Source organism: Mus caroli, chromosome 2 (genome assembly GCF_900094665.2).
Source record: "Mus caroli chromosome 2, CAROLI_EIJ_v1.1, whole genome shotgun sequence".
NCBI lineage: Eukaryota > Metazoa > Chordata > Mammalia > Rodentia > Muridae > Mus > Mus caroli.
The window spans coordinates 19,880,983-19,905,453 of record NC_034571.1 but is presented as its reverse complement, the minus strand read 5'-3'; the positions used below and the strand labels follow the sequence as shown (position 1 = coordinate 19,905,453).

The 24,471-nt window shown below is 38.3% G+C and overlaps 1 protein-coding gene across 4 annotated transcripts in view; it reads left to right on the top strand.

The window, feature by feature from the left end:
- Window positions 1-11,398, top strand: part of Hnmt (histamine N-methyltransferase) — a 41,172-nt gene extending 29,774 nt beyond the window's left edge. For all 4 annotated transcript variants that reach the window (XM_021154245.2, XM_021154262.2, XM_021154252.2 and 1 more), the window contains exons 5-7: window positions 1,533-1,666; window positions 6,719-6,812; window positions 10,351-11,398. In XM_021154245.2, coding sequence (XP_021009904.1) covers window positions 1,533-1,666; window positions 6,719-6,812; window positions 10,351-10,712 — 590 coding nt within the window. In that variant the 3' untranslated portion in view covers window positions 10,713-11,398. The remainder of the gene's footprint in view (window positions 1-1,532; window positions 1,667-6,718; window positions 6,813-10,350) is intronic.
- The last annotated feature ends 13,073 nt before the right edge of the window (window positions 11,399-24,471 follow it).

The window sequence follows — 24,471 nt, the reverse complement described above, 5'->3', positions numbered from 1 at the left end:
AATTGAAAACAAATGAAGTAAACTAAATAAATACTGTATGAGTATATTTAGGCTTTTCCTAATTTATCATGTCAAAATATAAACCCAAAATTCCCATGGATCCCATGTTAGAGAATATGAGTTTCTTGAAGAATTTATTTTACCATCTTTAAAACAATTGATTTACACTTCTGTCTATACTGCTTATAAGCAGGCAGCTTCTGAAACCAGGATTTAAATCCAAAAGTCCTGTGGAGCCCATGTTAGACAGAATATGAGTATCCTGTAAGACTTATTAGAGCAATATATCTTTATACCATCTTTAAAGCAATTAATTCAAACTTTCACTAATATCTGCCTATAGGAAGCAGATGGTTTTTACTTGTTAAGCTCTCTGTCTAGAGCAGCCATCCTGTTATACCATCTACCTGTTCAGCTCTCTACCTGGAGCCACAGACATTTATTAATTAATCCCTATTTATAGCAGGTAATTATCACTGCCCTTTCTACTTGGAGTTAGTGACTAATTTTCTCTATCCTAGTTCCGAACCTCAGGTGAAATTCCTCATGTGATTTGGACAAAATTTGTATATAAACCTTTCCTAAAAACAAATAATCCCAATTTTATAAATTCATGCATTGGCAAGCAATGGCAGCCTCTTCTCATCTCGTGGAGACTCTGACTCAGAGCTCCAAAATCTGTCCCCCAGCTCACTAAGTTCCCACTGGGGGGTGGGTCGTTACCACACTAGTGCCATGCTTCAAAAGTCCCCCAGCCTTTGGTGGTACACATCTGGCAACCAGCTCTCTGGAACTCAGTCAAGCTGCCACATGAAGGAAAACACCTTACAAACGTAGCTCAGAAACAATGGTAACTCAATCACTAGGTGCAACAACTAGAATCCTAATATTGTAAGCCATATGAAATCTAAATCTTCTGGTGGCGAATCTGCCTCTAAACCAGAAGACACTAGTAGCTACATCTTGTCCTCTTGCTATCCCCATCCAAAAAGCCCCTATCCCTATCCTGCCTCCTGGCTATGATCTTTCTAGTCGAACAATGACTTTCTTTGGATACAAAGGCCCAAAAATCCAGCAGTTGTTCAGTGTGTAACACTGGATGACTCAGCTGGTCTTCAGTCTGGGTCGTAATCCCAGAGAAGAAGGTTATAATACTTAGAAGATCATAAAAGTAAAGGAATATCTTAGCAGCAGGATAGATGAACTTATCAGTGAAAGTTAATATACAAGCTTTATGTGGGCTGCCACCAGAAGATATGACCTTAGATTCTTAGGCTCATTCTGACCTCAAGTGATTTGGATTTAGGGTGGGTATTCCCATACCAAATGATCCAATCCATGCCCCCCCCCACACACACAGGTATGCCTATCTTTTTGGGTTTTAGTTAATTCTTGAAGTAGTCGAGTTGACAACCAAAATTAGTTATCGCCATCCTGTAACATTCATTGCATTAAAATTTTAAATGAAAAAATGGTTTCTGTGTGTAATTAAATTAAAATTGATAATAGGCCACCTTTTCTCGGTATTTTAGAACTTGTAGCCAAGACATCAAACATGGAGAACATAAAATTTTCTTGGCACAAGGAGACATCATCTGAATATCAAAAACGTATGCTGGAAGAAGAAGAAGAGCCACCGAAGTGGGACTTTATTCATATGATTCAGGTAGGGAATGGTCTTACAGTATACTACCAAAAATGATGTTTTCCACAAATTTGTATGAAGAATACATAAAATGAAAATTTTTGGTTCTAGTTTTATAAGTAAACACTTTCTGCCTTAAAAAGGTATTGGTAAATACAAATATTGTTTGACATATAAAAGGACACTTATTTAAAACAATAGAGTGATTATACATCCTAGTGAGTTTTTAATGGCTCTACTGGTATAGATGACCAGTATGTATGTATGTATGTATGTATGTATGTATGTATGTACATCTCTACTTCTACTTATATCTGTATCTATAAATGATAAAGACATTTTCTAAAACCTCTTGGTTTTACCATTAGTAGATATCTTTGATACTATGCATATAACAGATGGGACATATTTTATAATATTAGGATGGCAATATGTTACTTAAATGAGTCAATCATTTAGAAGAACTTTACTTCTATGACTCAGCAGAAGTAGACTAATCAGGAATATTATTGCATAAATGTCATTAGGCTTCAACTCTAGGCATCACTGAAATTTATTGATAATAAGGAATATATCAGTGTTGTACTCTTTCTTCTTATAGCCCAAATCACATAGAGTTCAAAGGAGTACAATCATAAAAGCCAAAACAGAAAAAAAAATTAGTCTATAGCTCAGCATATTTAAGCAGTCCTAAGCCTATATTTCCTTAGAAAACAAATCTTTTATGTGTCAGGAGAGATTTGACATGTTCATCAATCAAATATTATTTCTCTATTAGATGTATTTACTGCCCTCAAGCAACTGTTTCCTAGTCTTCCTCTCTTTTCTCTTTTGCAAGAAATAATAAAAAAAGATCCTGCAAGTCCCTGCACTACCGCCAGCAACTCTCTACTCTGGCACAGTCTGAAGGCTCTGTCTCTAGCTAGTCACCGCAATGACCAATCACTGTGTTCCCAGCTCTGGTTTGCTTGTCCTGGAGCTGCTAGCTTCTACTCAGCCATACACTGTTGTATTCGACGGCTCCACATTCCAGGAACCAAGTAGACCTGCTAAATTCCTGCACTCAATCCAGCTAGTTTCTGCCCAGGCGTGGTCCCGCTGGGCTACTCTCAGTCTGCCAATTCTCCCTTCACTGCCACACCAGTCCCATGCAATGACAGTCCACCCCATGGTCAATTTCCATAGCTCTCTGCCCTGCAACTCAGTAGAAACAAAACTCTAGAAGCTTATTTATATATCAATAAATTCTCAATTCACAAGATCTAATACAATAATTTCAGAACCAACTGATAATGATAAAAGCTGCTCACCTAGATTAGACAAATTATCCCAATCATTCTAACCTTTATGAGATCATAACTACCTGTGGCTATTTAAAGCCATACTGGTTCAGGTTTTTCTTCCTGTCTGTCTGCCTCCATCTTGGCTTTTTTTTCTCCCTTTATATGCTCTCTGTCTCTGCAACTTTTAGCTCCACCTCTCCTTTTCCTGTCCAATCACAGGCCTCCTGCTGCACTAATACTTTAGTGTGCTTGGACAGGGAAAATCCTGTCACATTTCTCCTCCTGTCACATGTTGCTGATCATTCATTCCTAATTGGTCATCTTACTTCCACTTTTCAATAAAAAGCCCACTGAAAATTAATCTTTTACTCTCTGTCTATGTGCTCTAGTATTCTATTGCTGTTTTAAAACACTATGGCCATGATAACTCTTACACAGGAAAAGTACTCAAATATATAATTCTATGAGGTCCTTTCTTAGTCAAACCAATACACTCCACTTCTGTGCTCTTATAGACCTGTACATATTTCATAAAGCAAAATGCTTTTAGTCCAACTTCAGTGATCCCTACAGTCTATAACAGTCTCAACCCTGTTGAAAAATCTATTTCCAAAACCTCTTCTGAGACTCATGTTATCCCCTATAAAGTCAAAAACCCATCACAAATTTCCAACATACAAGGACACAGAATAGGAATTTCCATTCCAAAAGGGAAGAAAGGGAGCAGAGTGACTAAAACTCATCATGGCAAACTCCAAACTCTGCAGTTCTATATCTGATGTCAAAATATTCTTCAGATCACCAGCTCTTCAGCTTTGTTGATTACAACATACTTCTGTTACTTGGGCTAGGTCCACAGCCTTGTAGAAACTCTCCGTGGCAGATATCCCAAGGCTATGGCATTCCCAATATTTTGGGGGTTTCCAACAAAATCCAGGCTTCACTTTCATGGCTCTGGGCCTCTATGCAGGGGTACCCCCTAACCCATGCCTGGTCCTAGTGGCTTTTCTTATTCACTGAGGGAGATTCCATTGTTTCAGGAAATTTTAAATAAGAGCAGTAAGTACCTGTGCTATACTGGATACCAGTGGGCCATATGACACCAGAGAGGGGTGTTCTCGTCTTGGCAGACTCTCTAGCTTGCACTTCCCAGACATCCCCAACCAACTCGCTATGTACCCTCGGTGGGTTGCTGCCATGCCAGCCCCATGCAATGATCACCCACCTTGCAGTTAGCTGTCACAATTCCCAGTAACCGAGTAAAATCAAAACACACAATGACACAGAATAGGAAGCTTATAATTAAATAGTCAGATTTATATATCAATAAATTCTCAAATCACAAGACACCTACACAATAATTTCAGAGCCAATTGATAATGATACAAGCTGCCCACCTAGAAGAGACAAATTATCCCAATTATTCTATCAATATATGATATTACAGCTACCTATGGCTATTTAAAGCCATGCAGAATCTGAATCATCCTGTTCATCCTCTATCTTCCTCCTCCTCTTCTCTCTAGCTCCCTGTCTTTGCAACTCTTAGCTCTTCCTTCCTTTTCTCTGTCCAATTACAGGCTTCTTGTTATATTAATATTAAATTATTTGAATATGGAAAAATCCTGCTACATATTACCATTTCTATTCAAATTAAAAAAAAAACTTTTCTCTCAAGTATAAATTGAGCACAACTATTAGCATTTTGTAATTTATAAGGCACAAGATAGACCTAACACCCAGTCCATCATTTTTGTCAATAAAAAATAGAACACTCTGTCATCTGTCCTAACTTAGAAGACTTATAATTCTACACCTGATTGATGTCCTGGCTTTAGATTTCATGCCATCTAAAAACCAGCCTCTCAAATTTGTTATTTCAATGTTAAATAGCCTGGGTTGGCTATGAGATTATCTGGAATCTAATTCTCTGGGGGGTATTACTTTATCAAATGTGATCCATATTACTCTGGAAGGTATATAGACACTAATTACCTTTTCTAACAAGGCAAAGACAAAACTTTTCTCCCAAATCAGCATATTCTTGAGCCAGTAACCAGAAAAACCTCTCTCCCAGAGGCTTAATATAACCACAAAACTCAAAATCACACCCCTTTTGAAAGTTAAAGCAATCCAAAACAAATGAAGTAAACTAAAATACTGTATGTGCCTATTCTTAGGCCTTTTCTATTTTGCCAAGCAGGATAATAACCCAAGATTCCCATGGAGCCCACATTAGACAGAATTTGACAGTCCTGGGAGGTATATTAGAGCAATATACCTTTATACTCTTTCTGTTCGGCTCTTTGCCTACAGCATCCATCTTGTTATACCATCTATCTGTTTGTCTCTCTGCAAGGAGCCACAGACATTAATTTTATTAATACCTATTATAATATTTATCTGTTGAGCTCTCTACCTGGTGCTACAGACATTGTTAATTAATAATTGTTTATAGCAGGTAATTATCACTGTCCTCTCTACTTGGAGTCAGTGACTAATTTTCCCTATCCTAGTTCCAAACCTCGGGTGAAAATCCCCAAGTGACTCAGTCAAAATCTGTATGTAAATCTTTCCTGAAAGCAAATATTCCCAATTTTATAAATTCACAGTTCAATCCATCTCTGTTCTGAGAAGTAGGAGACTTCCATCCTCCTTCTCCTGACTCAGAGCAGCCTTCCATAACCCCTTTCTTGAATCCTTGTCTTTAAAGCCAGAACTACATGGCCAAAACTGCCAAGTTCTTCTGCTTGCTGAGGCTCTGCCCCTCCTTGTTAAAATATATTTTTATCAAGATTCTGTTTTTGATGATTTTCTTCACTGCCTAAGCTTTTCTCTAATTCCCATTTATAAGTTGCAAGCTTTGCTGGGTGGGGTCTTGTCCTGAATCTACCTTCATTACAATTCCTGGTGCTTCTTTTCTCCTCACATTATACATTATGTATTTTCCCTTGTACAACTTAGAGAGGCTTAGTCCATTGTCATGGCAGAAAGCATGGCAGCATGCAGATGGGTATAGTACTGGAGAAGTAGCTTGAGAGTTCTATACCTGTGTCTGCAGTCCACAAGGAAGGAGGAAGAGACACTTGGCCTTGTATGGGCTTTTGAAACCTCAAAATCCATTCCAAGTTGCATACTTCCTACAACAAGGCCATACATACTCCAAGAAAGAGTGCCACTCCAGCATTCATGAATATTCGCCTGTGGAGTCATTTTTGTTCAAACCACAACACCAGAGATGGCAAATAGTTGAAATGACCTCTATGCTGTCCATATGACCAAGTCCAAGCCATACCCTTAGGCCCTTAAGCTATCTAGAGATAGGTTACCTGTATTAGCTTCTTAGAGGAAATGACAGGTAACCTGAATCAAGTTTCAGTGGAATTATACTTTCTCATGCACTGTAGATTGTATTATACTATGAAACTTTTTCTCAGTTATACTGGGCTTAAATACATTGGGAATAAATTGGTTGTTATTAGACTTCCCCAAGTCTAATCAAGATTGATAAACCCAATTTGCACCTAGTGTTCATTCTTATTTCTTTGAGGATTCACTTCTTTATTTGGATACCTGCAGGGACCAGCTCAGTTAGGCGGATAGCATATTTGTCCATCACCTAATGTCTTTTTGTTGTAACTCTATGTTTAAAGATTTTGCCTGATACAAATTCACTCAATGTGAAAAATCAAAATTTCCTTTGAGTATAATAGTCCAAACAACAAGCATACAAACTATGTAGTCCAAATCAACATAGAGAGCCAGCTCATTTCTTTTTCTTTCCTACTAGATGCTGTATTATGTAAAGGATATTCCAGCCACCCTGAAATTCTTCCATGGTCTCTTAGCTGCCAATGCTAAAATTCTCATTATTCTTGTGTCAGGTAAGCCATTTCAATCAACCTGGATTTTAAAATATCAATTGTAAACAGACATGCATGGATTCATATGTTTGGATAAAGTGAGTATATTTTGTCTCTGTTATGAAATTCATTTCAAATTAAATTCTAGATTAGTAGAACTGTCATTTGCAACAGTGCTTAGTCTAGAGTATCTTGTGGAAACAAAATCTTTGAGTTTCCATCTATTCAGAAAATATTCTGTAACTCTCATAAAGGAGTGAGAGATGATGCAATACTGCTTTTGTAGAGGACTGGAATTTGATTTCCAGCACCTATTTCACGCAGCTGACAACTACCTGTAACTCTAACTTAACATATGTTTACATCCATCACATGCACAAGTGTGCACAGCACACATACACAAATAGGCACAGCAGAAACTCTAACAAACCTTACAAAAAAAAGAAAAAAAGAAAGGAAAAATGCTTTGCCTTGTATATGTACATTTTCATCTGTTGCTGTGATAAAACACTGTTTAAAAGGAACAATTTAAATTATTCATCATCATGTCTCTGTGCCCAGCTCATCTGCTCAGTCTTGGTGGATAAAACGAACCTGAGAATGTAGCCTGGATAACCTGCACTAGAGTCAGACATTCCAATAAAAATAAGGGGATCCTTTTGAAAAAGCTGGGATTTATATAATGATGTGTGATGTAATGTCATAGTGTCTGTAAATGAGACAGCCTACTGAGCTGCACACTCAGAACCAGCCTGACAGATCAGTGACTATAGTTATTGCTTATTCCATGAAGATCATGTGTAGAAGCCTGTACTGGCTAGTTTTGTGTCAACTAGACACAGCTGGAGTTATCACAGAGAAAGGAGCTTCAGTTGAGGAAATGCCTCCATGAGATCCAACTATAAGGCATTTTCTCAATTAGTGATCAAGGGGGAAAGGCCCCTTGTGGGTGGGACCATCTCTGGACTGGTAGTCTTGGAGAACAGGCTGAGCAAGCCAGGGGAAGCAAGCCAGTAAAGAACATCCCTCCATGGCCTCTTCATCAGCTCCTGCTTTCTGACCTGCTTGAGTTCCAGTGCTGACTTTCTTTGGTGATGAACAGCAATGTGGAAGAGTAAGCTGAATAAACCCTTTCCTCCCCAAGTGCTTCTTGGTCATGATGTTTGTGCAGGAATAGAAACCCTGACTAAGACACAACATATTTTCATTCTTTTTTAAATGGCTGAGTGATTTTCCATTGTATGAACATGATCACTGGGACTTAAACAGAGGTGGTGGCTGTTTCTCATCAGGGCACATAAAATGCTTGCAAGTTTCCTACCCACATTTTTTGATGTTCATATTCATTTATGAGAGGGGTGGGGTGCATTCTGAAATCCTTTTCCTAAATGGTTAGAACAGTAAATTCTGCAATAAAAAAGGCATATTTATACAAAAAAGCAGAACAAAAACCAAACCAAAACAAACCAATTCTACTAGTGAATCTGACATTGTGAGCCGTTTCATAAGATAGAAAGGCATTTTATGGTTTAGAATATGGTGTTCTATGTGAATTTTAGAATTGGCCAAGCTCCTTTATAGATACAGTAGTCTGCTGGCTGCAGCAAAAAAATTAATAAAACCTATAGGTTATTAGCATCAAGAAATCTGAAAACAAAACAGACCCAGGGAAGGGTATGAAGACACATGAGGTGTGACTACTAGTGTACTTCCTACATATATAAACTTTACTTCTAAGCCTTAATTAATTTTAGGCTATTTGTCGAGAGCCAGAGCCATGTTATTTGCATTTATCCATACATGGGATCCAAATGAGCTCTGTGTGTTTCTATAGGGAATCAAAAAGTCAGTAAAAGTAACAAGTAACTTTAAAAAAAAAAAGAATTTTGAGTCAGAAATTATTCAGTCAATGCACTTCGTATGGCAGAAAGAGGTTTTGCTTTTTCAAATATGTAGTTCACAAGGTTTTTGTTTTTACTGATTGAAGAATAGGAGATTGTCATGTGTAAGAAGTAAGAATTTCTAATTGATATTGTTCCTAGAAATGAGAGTTAAGCACTAAGAGTGTTCAGTTCATTAGACTAGACCTCAGATAAGGTCTTCCTATTATCAAAGTCACAATGAAGAAATGTCACATTATCTTTTTCTTACTGTAACCACTGAGCAAAACAAGAAAAGATATTTCAGAAATTTGCTTATACTTGCCAGAAATTAAATAAATAAGTATGAATTATAAAATAAAAAGTCATGTTTTAAAATAGCTTGATTTGTGCTTAAAAAATAAATTCAACCCGATTAAAGAAATATGTTGTCCATTTTTAACCAGTTTATTAACTAGATTGTTCCTCATTTCCCCAGTCATAGTCTCTCATGCGTAACCATTAAAAACATAGAGTAAATGGCAGTCGATTTTATCCAAACTATCTTGAGTACCCACCTCGCCACTCTCTGCACTGGAACCTTCCTGACATTTCACATCAAAGGCTATTGTGAGCTCAGGAAAGTGAAGATCAGTGCCTTTGCCTTTCAGCTTATTACTATTGCTTTGTATAAGCTGTGGGTTAACAGAAAATGATCAATATGTGTTTGAACTCAACTGGATAGTTGTTTATTTGTGTTTTGTGATACTGGGACTACCAGGTTCTAAAATACAACCAAAAGAGAGTATGATTGTTCTAATAATGACCACATATAAAGCACAGAAACTATGTGTATTTGCAGATTTGTTTACATTGAAATAAAAGGTTTTGTGGAAAAAACTATATATTTTGATGTGCATATATGCTATGTATGGAGGTAGTCAGACAAAACAATGTAGGCTAAACAAGTAAAACTAATTAGGACAAGAAAGACAGGTTGAAATCAAGAAAATCAGGTCATTTAGTGGTCAGTGTACTATAGTAGATCCTATATTTTCTACTGTGTTCCTTTGCTTCTGTTAGAGAGCAATTTTAACTCAAGAAATATTCACTTAGTGCTAACTAGCAGAACTTTTTGATTATCAACATGAAAAACTGAAATGAACAGAAAGGATAAATTATTGGAATTTTGTTTTAAGTGATGAGTCTTTACACTAAACATTTCACTGATATGTCTTTCATTTCTTCTGGTTGCTCACTCAACTCCAAGTTCCTTGGCTGGCTGGTTAGTTCTTAAATGTACCAGCCTTGTATTTGCTTCAAATCCCTAATAGTTGTTCTTTCTGTCTGGAGTAACCTTCATTGTGATGTTTATGTGGTTGCTGAGAGATTTGTACTCAAATGTTACCATATGAAACACTCTGTGATCATCATAGGTAAAACAGCAGTATTCAAATGTCTTTCACCACACTTAAGCCTTACTGGTTTTTTGTTGTTGTTGTTGTTGTTTTTTCCTTTTTTGCTTACACTTTATATCATATGATCTATTTAATCTTCTTCCTGGTTTTGTTATGCTACTTGAATTAAGCTTCACAAAGGGTATGAATATTATTTTGTTCTGTGCTCTACTCTATTATAATGACTGAGAGAAGCTAAATGAAAGAAAAAATAAAGAAAACAACAACTTGTTTTTTCTATAGGAACTAGTGGCTGGGAAAAGCTATGGAAAAAGTATGGATGTCGCCTACCGAGGGATGACCTCTGCCAGTATGTCACATCTTCTGATATTGCGCAGATACTGGATGACCTGGGTATTAAGTATGAATGCTACGACCTTGTGTCCACCATGGATATAACAGACTGTTTCATTGATGGTAATGAAAATGGAGACCTGCTTTGGGATTTTTTGACAGAAACCTGTAACTTTAGCAAAACAGCACCACTGGATCTCAAGGCAGAAATTATGAAAGATCTTCAAGAGCCTGAATTTAGTGTTAAGAAAGAGGGGAAAGTACTTTTTAATAATAATCTGAGTTTCATAGTGGTTGAGGCAAATGTATAAGTCATAAGAGTATTCAGAGCTTATATTTTGATCAAATGCTGATTTACTTAAATATCAAATACTTTATTATTTAAATATTGAAGTTAAAATTAATCTCATAATAGGATGCAATATTATCCCTTATAATGAAATCTACAAATTTCCAAGACAACTTAGGCTTTCTTAAGAACCATGTGGGCCACTTTTGGCTGTGACCTTGAAAGAAAATACTCTGTCTAAACACTGTCTAACTGGAAACGTGATTTGAGTTTCATTAGCTTACTGATAATAAAGTTCTTTCCATTTTCTTAGTGTACTGGGAATTCTTAGAATAGGAATAAAGTATGTGTCATTCATTCTTTGAGTAAGGCGATATTTGTTGATTCTCTAATGACAAAATGTAAGTATTTCTCTACCTGTACTGAAGTGTTTATCTTCCCACTTTCTTCTATAGTAGTTTCTATCATATGCTTTATTAATAGCATCATAAAGTCAGGAGCTGGTGAGATCACCAGATGGCTCTTCCCAAGGACCTGCCGGGGTTCAGTGTGGAATATGTATATGTTACACCTCAGAACCATTTGTGACTTCAGCTCTAGGGAATCGTATGTCATACACTGGCCTCTCTGGGAATCAACACTTAACGTGTATATGCACTATCCCACACATATAACTAAGACTAAAATAAATATTTAAAAAGATTATTATCACATTGGCTCTTTGTTTTTCTTCCAGGTTATCTAAGATTTAGTCATCTCTTCTCCTTTTCATATACTGAAACTTGAATTTTGTACAAATCATTTTCGTTTACTTTTTTAAGTTTTAGTTTTGAAGCATCTAAAAGGTCTTCTAAGGTATAAAATACTAATATTTTCATAGTATTTATATATATTTATAAACATATATGTGTATTTATATATATTATATAAATATATGTGTATATTTATATAATTTATATGATATTATATGGCATGATATGTGATATATATGATATATATAGATATAGATATATCATATATGTTGGTATTCCTTCTATGTTGTACCCAACAATAGCAACAGCCAGGTAGGCCTGGCTTGCTATAAAAGGGACTGTTTGGACTCTCCTACTCTCTCTGACTCTCTGCCCCTTTTCTCTTTCTGACCCCTTTCTCCCCTTCCCCTCTGCCCCTCTCTCCATGTACTTCTGGCCAGCCTCTTCTCCTTTCTTTCTCTCTCTGTCCTTCTCTGTCTCTTTTCTTTCTCTGCCTCTACTCTCTTCTGAACTCCCCTTCCCATGAACCTAAATAAACTCTATTTTATACTAGACCCATCATATGGCAGGTACTTCAGGGTGGAGGGATATTTAGCATGGGCCTGCTGAGGTATGTCCTCCCATTGTACCATACCACACTCCACAAAACATATCTTTGGTTTTATAAAACATATAAATATATAAAATATATCATATATTGTAGGACTGTGAAATGCAGCCTGGTTCCTGGCTGAGAACAAGCTGGAAATCCCAGTGACCCTGAGGAATGGCAGGCATTTGCCACACTCCCAGACACTAGGCTCCTGACATGAGGCTGCAACCCTCCATAGATTTGTGAAGGGCAACACCACAGGTAGAGGACATGACCACAGATCACATAGCCTCAAAATAGATCTCTATTTTAATGAGTTACCTAAAGGCCTGGAGGCTTAGCCAATAAACTCCCCTTCCCAGACACTCTTCTCTGCAAAAGGTATTTAACCTCAGGCTTGCCCTGAGAAGTGGGGTACAGTTTTTACCCATTCACTTTCCACCAAGACGATAAATGCCTTTAAACCATGGACTGTCTCTTTTCATTGGGATCTGTCATGGCAAGCAATGGAGCAGGCCTTCTCCTAAAGAGTCAGGCATCTAATCTCCCACAGAAAGCCTCTCAGGGATTCCAGCCATGGCCTCCACCAAGCCAAGCCACCTACTGACAAATCAGGGATTGTGCATTCCCACCCCTGGAGTAATGGCCTGAGGTGCCCCATAGCAGGACACCCACCTGGCACCAGCATGGGGTAAATGCAGTCAAAACTTTCCATGTCCCACCTCCCCAAGCAACCTGAGCCCTGTGGTGGAGTGGACCTGGGACACAACAAACCCTACAATATATGATAATATATACATATTACAATATAAAAGTTATTTGATAACCTCACTCGAAAGAGTTACCTTTGGACAATAAGATTTCAGAGAATTTGGAAAGGCTTATTTGGTGTTCTTATTTTGTTTTAAATAATTCAGTTATTCTTATAATAATAGTATATTTTAAGTTAATAAATAAATAATTTAGTAATTCATGAAGAATTTCTATAATAATAAAATGAGAATTCCCATCAAAACTGAGAAGGATATAGGGAACTGTGGTTTCTATAGTACAGAAGCCTTAACTCATAGGTAATACATTGTTTGCTCCCCAGTGAAATAAGCCAATTCAAGCCACATTCAAATACATATAAATGCATGCTTATTAGGAAACTGCTTTCAGACAGGTGAGTTCACTGACCCCAAGGCAGGAGGCCAAGGAAGTTGCTATAGGGAAGGAGAAAGGGAAGGGAAAGAGAGAGAAAGAGTGCATGCACAGAGAAGGAACAGCAGTGAAGAAGAAGAGGAGGAAGAGGAAGAAAAAGAAAAAGAAGAAAGGAGAAAGGAAGAGAAAAAGAGGAGAAGGAGGAGGGTGAGTAGACAAAGAGAGGAGAAACCAAAATATCTGAGTTGTATAGCAAAGAGCCTCTAGTGGAAGGGCATCCCAGCCCCAGGACTGGAAAGTTCAGGGTTGGGAATGGGGCATGTCAGGTAGGGACTGTAGGATGGTGGGAAAACCTGGAGGCCAGTTATGTAAAATATGCACCTTGTCCCTGGGTCTGAAACTCAACAATAGGTGGTGTTATCATGACAGCATTATCATTTGTGTTGTGGAATAGTCACTTTGAGGAGTCTGTTCCCCTTCTTAACCCAAAGTTAATCTCCATGGCTTAGAATCCTTATATTAATAAATAATCAAGCCTTGTTTATAATAAGTATAAATTAATTATTTTGGGCAGCTGCATTAGATTCCCAAATAAGACCACTGAAAGATCTGTGTAAATCTATGATTCATGAGGATGGAGCAACTTCAACACAAGGATAGAAATCAAGACTCTAGAGCAATTATGGCCTTTTGTTGGAAAAGAATGGACTTGCTATTTAATGATAGAAATAGGTTGGCTCACAGATTGTTATTTATAAATATGACCTTATCCATATCTCTATAGGCCTTTTCTAAAAAATGGAAGGGTAAATAAATTCTCACTATAATGGAAATATACAATAAAATAAATTAAGAATGATCAAATTGCCCTGACCTTGCTCCTCCTTCTTTTGGGAGCCACTTTGGCCTGTCCTGTTAATAAATGGCATTTCACTTTTCTTGGTAGTGCTGCACAACAACAAAAGGGCCCTATTTCCTTGCTGATATGCAAAACCAGCTTAATTCTTCTGGAGGAATGGCCTGCTGAGATGTTGAGCACAACAAACCTAATATTTGTGAAGATCCCCCCCCTCCAGGTCTGCACCGGGTGTGAGGTGATTGCAGGCTTTTGATTAAAAAAGAAAAAAAAAATGTTACCTTCTTTTTTTCTAGGCAGAATTTTCCCCAGGCACAAGCCTACTTCTGCAGCTGGCTAGAGACTCAGTATACTCTTAATTTGCTTAATAAAGTGAGCTGCTTCATAATTGTCTCACAAGGATCATTTCACACAGCCTTCTTTGTTTTCCTTTTTAATTTTGTCTGTATTTGAGACAGTCTCTCATTTTATAGACCATACTGTCTAAGCTGTAACATAGGTGCTGTGGCCTCTGTAATGGCAAGCCTGCTGTATCAGCTTACTGACTGCTGAGATTACAAGGGTAAACCATTGTGCCTGGTTTGCTAAATACTGTGTTACACAGAAAACCATCTCCACACATGCCTAAAATTTAGTGATAGTGTTACAGGTAGCCTACCAGAGATGACCACTCAGACCATTTTAGAGCCAACTGAAAATTTTTATTCCAGCTGGCTAGGACCACACAAAGGTATTTGGGTAGACCCAGGTGTCCAGAGCATAGGGGTTTTAAAAAGCAAAACCCACATCATGACAGCATCCACAGGTGGATGGAAGAGGAAGGGCTTTGCAGAAGCAAGTAGTTTAACAGAAGCAGCTAAATTAAGTCATTAACTGTAGGTGTTTTTCACACAAATAAGCTTAAGACAAATCAGCTAGGACATCCTGACCTTGGTTCCTAGAATTTTTCCATAGAAAATTTCTTCTCTTCATCAAGGAGATGAAGTTCTAGGTAAACGTGAGTGTTATTTTGTATATTGTTGTGAATCCCTCAGTATAACATGGTGCATTGTACGCGGTGGATGATAAACAGGATGACTGCTGAATTCTTTTTTCCTGAACCTTATACTTTTTGTGTTTAGTTTAGGGTTGTAAATATGGCTCAGGAAATTGAACAGGTGCTAGAGCAATTGCAAGGCACACTCAAGGCCCTGAGTTTGATCCCCAGCACAACACCACCACCACCACCACAAAGCAAAACAAAAAGCAAAGCAACAAAGCAATAAGAACAATAGAAAAGCCTGGTGGTGGTGGAGTATGCCTTTAATCCCAGCACTTGGGAAGCAGAGGCAGGTGGATTTCTGAGTTCGAGGCCAGCCTGGTCTACAAAGGGAGTTCCAAGACAGCCAGGGCTACAAAGAGAAACCCTGTCTAAAAAACAAAACAAAACAAAACAAAACAATAGAAATACTTTTAAAAGGAATAATACCCTCACCTTAAACTGAGTTGTTTCCCTCAGAATTAGTATAAACATGAATTTACTTGTGACTTTCTGATATTTGCTCTTAGAGGGTGTTGTCAAATCCAAAGAGAAAATATACTATAGTAAACAAGATTTAAGACCTGATACTTTCTTATCATAGAAATTACCAGCCCAGTGGAAGAGTTAGGAAAAGGACTGTAGGAGTTGAAGGGGTTTGCAACACCATAGGAAGAAAACAATATCAACCAACCATATGACCCACCCCTACCCTATCAGAGCTCCCATGCACTGAACACCATTGAGGGATCTGTGGCTCCAGCTGCATGTGTAGCAGAGAATGGCCTTGCCTGGCATCAATGGGAACAGAGGCCCTTGGTCCTGTGAAGGCTCAATTTCCCAGTGTAGGGAAATGCCATTGAGGTATGGTGGGAGTGGGTGGGTAGGTGGAGGAGCACCCTCATAGAAGCAGGGGGAGTGGGGATAGGGTAGGGGGTTTGCAGAGGGGAAACTGGGAAAGGGGATAACATTCGAAACAAAAATTACCAGCCTTCAGATCTGCTATCATGAGCCAAGAAAAAGTAAGTGACCTCTATATTAATAAAATGAAATGGGAAATTCATAAAGAATTAATATTCATATTCTATAAAACTATGTAGATCCAAGTATATATTTAATGTTTTCAGATATTTATTTAATAGTACTTTGTGAATGAAAATAAAAAGCAAAAGAAGGAAATGACCTAGGTATGGTGGAGGAGAAAGTTTATTGTAGATTTGAGAGAGAAACAGTACTCAGAGGCATGTATATTTGGCGGGTCCAGAGTTAACATAACCAGACTGAGCTTGGCCAGGTTAGGAGAAGTAGGAGGTGAGAAGGGAGAGAAGTTTCTGGCTAAGAGGGGCAGCCTAGGCCAAGAGTCTAACTCAGAGACTGGCATGTAAGGCCCTGGAAGCCGGGCCTCCGCTTAAGTCCCAGGATGAACTGGCCAGCACCCCAGTGTCCCAATAGAAAACCACACCTGATGCAAACTGCAAGAGGTTTTATTATCAGCTAGCTGAGGACGAAGTCCCTCGCCTGTGCAGGGCAGGGGAGTTCGACCCTGAGAGGTGACAGTAGGGGGCTTTTAACAGCTAGCTGAGGAATTGGGAGGAGTTGGGAGGAGAGTTGGGAGGAGGTGGGGCCTTGGTGACATTTACAAGGCAGGAGTGAGGAGTGAGTTCTTTCTGAATTTTTATCTCCGTGTCCTCGGCACAGGAAGGCCAGCATCTCTGGTTGTACAGTATAGAAACAAAAAAGCCTTTTGTAGGCTATAGAGAACAAAGAGCTTCTTTCTAGCTGTATTTTTAAAGATCAGGGAAAACAAGCTTGGGGAAATGTTTTAGGGGCTTTACCTTCCAGGGAGAAATGCTTTAAGGCAGGGTCTCACAGTCATAGCCAAAATGGCTAGATTATATAGGGAAGGGCAACTGGCAAGAAGGGGAGCCTAGCCTCTGGGCTGGAGAAGTTTAGGGTAGGGGATGAGTGTGCCAGCCTGGATAGCCCTGTAGCAGATAGAGACTGAGGGCTTCAGGGGGGAAGCTGGCTGTCCACTTGGGTATATTAATGGGCACTTCAGTTAGCCATTTATCCATCATTTGAGACCTAACACTTTTTGAGTTCTATTTTGCCATTTAAATAGTCCATTTAGTAGTCTAGTTAGTAGAGGACTTAGACCAGTTGTATAATTATTAATTTGATCCCCAGCATCACAAGCAAACAAACACCAAAACAAACAAACAAACAAACAAAACCAAAAAACCCCAAACCCCAAACCAGAAACCAGAATACCAATGTAATGAAAGTGTATTTATATATGTTTACTCATCAGAATGTTACTTCTAAGAAAGATAAAGACTACTTTCTGAAGAAGGAATGGTGTAGCACAGTTAGATGAAGACATGGCAGTTGACTTCTTAGGTTCAAATCCTACAAAGGTTTGATGACCAACTGTATGATTATATGATCAGAGACAACTTTTATTCTTTTTAACCTCATATTTAATCACATGAAACTGAAAACACTCATACTGTCTAAGATAAAATTTCAGAAATTAAAATAAGAAAATATTTCTGATAAAGTTCCAGATTCATAAGGATTACTCAAAAATAACAACCCCAAGTATGATTAGTCGCTTATAGAAATAAAAAAAATACATGAGTACTGTAGCAGTTTAGATAGGTATGACATCCACAGTCATGTGTTTGAACGCTTGGACCATAGGGAGTTGTTGGGCCCCATTTTGGCCCTGGTTTGAGCCTGGCTCGGGTTTTGAAAACTGTCTCAGTCACTTCTGTACTGGAGTGACTCAGCACTACCTGTTTAAGCCTGTCTTTGCCTAGCTACTGCTGATGAGAATAACTTTGTTGTCAGTTACCCCATACCCTCTTTCACCCTTCCCCTCCCCCTATGTCATCACACCTCAGCAAAAAAACCCACCTCCTTCCTCAATCCTATATAAACAAAAGATTGATACAATCAAATGAGTTCCTGCTTTGACAGACTCCAGGCTCCTGGTGGTTATTCTCCAGATGGTAGGGATTGGAGCAGCGACATTCACCATCCCACTTCAGCCTCAGAGACACTCTGTGGACTGGGTTCTCTTCTCTCAGCCTAGACCTGCCAGAAGAGAGCCAAGTATAATAACTTGCTTATAGAAATATAAAATACAGGAATATTGTAGTAGTTTAGTAGGTATGACACCCATAGTCATGTGTTTGAATACTTGGACCATAGGGAGTGGCACTATTAGAAAGTATGTTCTTACACGAGTAAGTGTGGTTTTGTTGGAGGTAGTGTGTTGCTGTGAGGGTGTGTTTTGAAGTCATATATGCTCAAGCTATGCTCAATGTGGAAAACAGTCTCCTGCTGCCTGTGGATCAAGATATAGAACCTTGGCTCCTGCTCCAGTACCATGTCTGCTTGTACTCTGCCATGTTCCTGCCATGATGATAATAGACAAAAACTCTGAAACTTTAAGCACCAATTAACTTTTTAAAAATAAGAGTTGCTGTTGTCATAATGTCTCTTCACAGCAACAGAAATTACTGTCTAAAACAAAAATTATAATATATATTACGGAAAATCAAAATAAGGACAAAAGGCTAGTATACAGAGGAGCCAACTAAATTTCTAAAAATGAAATTCTTAGCCATGGCTTTGTCTGTGAGCTACCTTTGTACTTCAGGAAGTGCAACAAAATGGCAAAACCATTAAAGTTCCATAGTCTCTGATTTCCTACGTGTCTATGTTTTACACCCTGAGAAGTGGTACCATCTCATGCCTGAGTGATATAAACAAGCACTGGTCAGCTATCTTAGGGTTTCTGTTGCTGTGAGTTTCCCTCTTACAAAATGATTCTATTCTGTGCCCAGTTTACATAAATTAACAAGCATATCAGCAGACAGGAGGATACAACAATTCTCAGGTTATCCAGAAATGGATTCGACCAGTTTCTCTTGGAAACTATGAAACAGATTTGTTTAAAATGACTGGTAGGTAACTTTTTATAGTAAACCTGAAACAGTTGGCCATTTGTTTACTCAATCAGGAAATAACAACACATATTTACTAGGTTTCTCATATGTGTAATTTATTTGCATCAAGAGAAATGCTTTAGTTAAAAATGCTTGTAGGCCAGTGAAATGGCATAGCACATAAAGATGCTTACTACCAAATCTATGAGCTGAGTTTAATCTCCAGGGTCCAATAGTGGGCAGAGATAACCAGCCAATTCCCCCAAGCTGTACTTAGGCATAAGAAAATATTTGCAAATTTTAAAAATGATTAAAAGAAAAATTCATGCTCTGTTCTAATAGTTAGCTTCAGCTGTAAACTTGACACAAATTTAAAGTCCTTTTGGCAAGTAGGAACCTCAAGTGATGAAGGGCTTGATCAGATTGGCTTATAGGGCATTTTAAAAATTGAGAATTGATATGAGAAGGTCCAACCTCCTTGTCTTGAGTTGTATAAGAGCCTGACAGAATACAAGAGGAAGATGGGATAAGTCACTAAGCAGTGTTCTTTAGTTTCTGCTTTGATTTCCTGCCTTAGCTACCCTCAATGATGGATTTTAACCTGTTAGAAGAAATAAACCCTTCCCTCTTCAAGTTGCTTTAATTCATGGTGTTTATCACAGGAAAAAAAAAAAAGCAAACTAGGACACCTCACACCCAATTGTTAGTAAATAAAATAGACTTATTGTAGTGGTTTGAATGGGTTTGGCCCCCATAGACTCATGTGTTTGAATGCTTGGCCCACAGGGAGTTACATTATTAGGAGGTGTGTCATTGTAAGAATAGATGTGATGTGACATTGTTGGAGGAAGTGTGTCACTGAGGCAATGGGCTTCGAGGTCTTATGCTTAAGCTCCACCCAGTGTGGAAGAGACTCTCCTCTTAGCTGCATTCAGATCAAGATGTAGAACTCTCAGCTCTTTCTCCAGCACCATGTTTGCCTATAAGTTACCATGCTTCCTGCCATTATAATGGACTGAACCTCTGAAATTGTAAGCTAGCCCCAATTAAATATTTTCCTTGTAAAAGATGCTGTGGTCATGGTGGATGAATGAAAACCAAACAAAGACACTTATGTGAATAAGAAAGAGAGACAGTCCAGAGGACCTAGGTTCAATTCCCAGTGCTAGCACACTACTATCTGTAACTACAGTTTCAGGGGTCCAACACCCTTTTCTGGTCTCTGAGGGCATACATGTGATACACAGATACACGTAGGCAAAATACTTAATATGTCCAAAATATTTTTTAAAAATTAAAGGCCAATGTGAATAGGTATTTATTTAAGTGAAGTGTAATTGGACTATCCAATTTAACCCAGGCTTCACTTTCATAACTTTACACATTGGGCCATCTGATTTTTGACTCAGGGATTCCTCTGCCCCATTTTATTTGACCTGTCTTTAGCAGCCCTCTAAAGGAAGATTACATATTCCTTTTACTCATGTGTCTTTTATGACTCTAAAGCCATAACTACATGTGTGACACTTTCAAATCCAGCTGCCAGCTTGGGGATTTGCTAGATTTAGACTGATTTGGTCAAAGTATAAATTAAGAAGTAGGAGAACTGGGCACTTCTAGAATTGTCTCCCTTCAAAGACCAAGTCAAATGCCTACCAGGGTCTGTATGATTCTCCCCCCCCTAACATGTAACTATTGTATAACAAATGTAAATTACTTAACAGGTCCTTTCAATGAACATCATTTTATCTTTAAGAGACACTTCATTCTGTATGATTCTTAAAGGCATTATCGTTCTGAGAAGACCATGTTTGCTGACTATTCAAATGAAAAAAGCAGTGAGCACATGTCTACACCACAATGTTCACTTTTAAGATATCACATGGTACCTATAGAAAAATGAATTTAGGGACTAGACAGAGATGAGGCTAAAACTGCTTTGTCAGTTTAAAGTTCAAATTTTATATGTGTTTCAGGAATATATATTCATGTGCATGTAGAGGCATGTACATATACATGCATATGGAGACAAGAAGGTAACATCAAGTTTCCTCTCATCTTAATTTGAGACATGGTCTCTCATTGAAGCTGAACTTGTCATTTTAGTTATGCTGGATTGGCCAGAGCTCCAGAGTTGCACTGTCTCTGTTTTTCTGGGACTGATGTACCAGTTTCCAGATATGTTCTAGTGCTATAAACTCAGTTCCCCTTGCTTGTACACAGCACACTTTATGAAATGAGCCGTGTTTGCAGCCTTAAAGACCAAATATTTTATGTCATCCTGTAGATTCCCTAGAGATGAACACTAATGTGAGAATGCATACCTAATGGTTTGTGTGTATGTGTGTTGTATGACTCAAAACTCAAAATAGCTTTAGAAAATTCCTAAAACTGGCCAGATTTACTAGATCCTTCCTCTCTAGGGATAAACAGTAAAGACTGCTGAAAGTCAAAGACAAGCTGGCACAGCCATATCTAATGGGAACAGTAAAAGTCATAAAGTCAGTGCACCTGCTTGACAAAGATCCAGTAAAGCTGAGGTGCGTGATGCAATTGCAATTGTGCCGTCTTTCACTTTTGATCTTGATCTCCATGTGTTGCATGCTTGAGGGGGTGGAGGGCTTTTAACAACTCATAGATATTGGATTGATGGGAAAATTCTTATGAATCATTTATGCCTTCTCTCAGGAGTACTGCTTCTAAGTTTCCCCAGGAAAGAAAGTCCTGAGCATATTACCTCTCCCACTTTTAGGGAAATACCCTTATATGGTCTTACTTGAAGGTAATCCTCACACTCTGGAGTCATGACTCACAAAAAGACACCAGAGATGTTCTTATGAGGCTCTGGTTCCAACATCCTCTTGTAATGTTCACCCCTGTGCTTACTCAGGAACAAGATAATCAGAGCAAAGTAAACTCAGAAAGGTAAAAAGGATTCAGTGTGCTAGAGGAGTTGGCAGTAGATCAGATTAAAAGCCTCGTCCTACTGTTTGCTCAGGCAATTATGTAGCATATAAGATTGCTGACACATATGGTATGTACCTCGAGGAAAAGATACAGCAACAAAGTTAGATTGGTTGGAGTTATATCTGCTCTACAGAGACACTTATATAGATGGACCAAGTTTCCATGTTGTGGAAAAAGGATTTAAGAAAATGAAGTATTGAGACCTCTCTTTCTTAGAAAGGTTAGCCCGTGCAGGGCCACTGTGGTATCATATGAACAAGGAACAAAAGAATACCAAGATTAGACATATAAATAAATTCTTTAAAGATATAAAATATAAAGATTGTATTATACCAGAAATTAAATAATGACTCCAGCAGTTTTGGCCTGAAGATTTTTTTCTTGTGTCTAATGACAATTGACATTCTGACAATTAAAAGATGATAATACACTGCTTGGGATATTGCAATCTGTTTAGGCAATTTTTTTTCTGTTTGGTACTCTTGAAACAGCAAGATTATTAAAAGTTGGCTTATGGGATTGATAAGGGAAAATGATTGTAAAAGATAACTCTTCTATCATACTTTATCAGTGATGACTAAACTTATAATTCCCAGAAGTGGAAGTTTAACTTATGTCTGGGGACAAAAATGATATGATCTATGTTTTGGAACAGTTCAAACTGTCCCTGCTTACTGAGATCTGTATGAATAAAGAAGCACTCTGCCTGCCAGTCCATAAGACTGAAATATCCTCCCAATCACTGAGCCTTCCCAGACTCCCTACGTCATCTATGGGACCTAGCCATTGCTGGGGCTGCCCCAACCCCAACCTACCCCCAACCCCAACCTACCCACCCATCCACACACTCCACAACATCAAGGCAAACTACAAAGAAGAGTTTCAGACTAGACAACCACCTAATATTAGCAAAAAAAACCAACCTTGTTGCCTGGAGGATTACACCAACTGTGCACCTTAAAAACCTTCTTTAAGCTGCTGAGCTGCCTACAGGCTATGCAGTGTGCTTCAGACTTCTAGCTTGTGTAAGCTGTCACAGATGCTGAAGTGGGCTTTGGTGATGCAGGTCTTTGAGTCATTTTTGCTCCTGTAAGTAAACCCTCACCCACATTCCTATAAGTAACCCCAATAAAACTCACTGGTTCACCAGATTGGACTTTGGCAGTAGCTTTACTTTGGTTTGTCCTGGACTCCTTATCTGGAGTGAGTAGACATGTTTGTCACACAACAATGTGACATACAGTAAGACATATTGATACAGATACAAGGCAGCATTGTTCAAAAATCTCAGGTATAAGATACTTTCCTTCAAGATATTGGTCAAGAGATTGCTAGAGAACTCCAAAAAATATAGGCTGTTTACATTGCTTTTTATTTCCCACCATAATTTGATTCTGATCCCATTGCTGAAGGCACCTCATACTTTGGTCACAGAAATCAAGCTGAGCTAAAAGTTTCTTCCAACCTATCTCGTTTTTTCCAGGGCTATAGGTGCTATGTAGGCTGCTGGGAGAGAAAAGTCTTCTATAGTTGTGACCTATTCACTATACACTAATGACTAGCCTGGCAAGATATGCCCATTGGTACAATAAGGTATTATAGGAGTGGTCAGCTACATTTTAATGAATTTAAGTTCAGTTATGTAAAAGGGAATTAATCTATTTTATTTTATTCCTTGCCAGGACCCTGTGGCTGGAAGAGTAATAAATCCTAGGGAAAAACTTTGTATTATTATATTGCTAAATGTACATGACATCAAGGTGATTTGATGTCTATATTTATGTTCTATACTCATAGATTAGTGTATCTCTTTCTGCTCATTAGATAAGCTAGGTTTTTTTTTTTTGTTTTTTGTTTTTGGCAGGTGAGTATAGAATCAACACTGCTATAAGTACAGAGACTAAGCAGTGGAGTGCTTAGACCTAAATGGACATCTACAGCATAGCCTCTCCAAAGATTCAGAGAATATAATGGAAGATGCTGAAGACAGCTTATAAGAACCATAGATTGGGAAGAATTACTACAAATCTGTCTCCTGAACATGATATGGCCATTGTACTCATGAGCACAGAGTAGTTGTAGTTACCTGCAGAAGACCCGTACTAGGCTAGTCCAGTCAGCATCCCAACATGGGTATGAAAGGGCAACATGAGCCCTCACTCCTAGCTAAGGAGCCATTAGTGGTTGGTTACCTATGATCGATCCACTGGATGGTCCCACAGCCTTACACACATATGTACATGGGAAGCCAGAATTTGACACAATGATTTAAAAATTGAAGGCATGATGTTAGGAAGGAGCCATGTTTGTGGAGGGAACTGGAAGGAGATAGAAATAAATTATATGTATTTTCTAAGAATAATAAAATATTAAGAAAACTAAAGTAATCCTTTTATAACTATTTGATGTACACACATACACACACATACACATTGGCACAAGTTGTAAGTTATATTCCATAATTTGCCAAGATTGTGGCTGGTGTATTTTCATAATT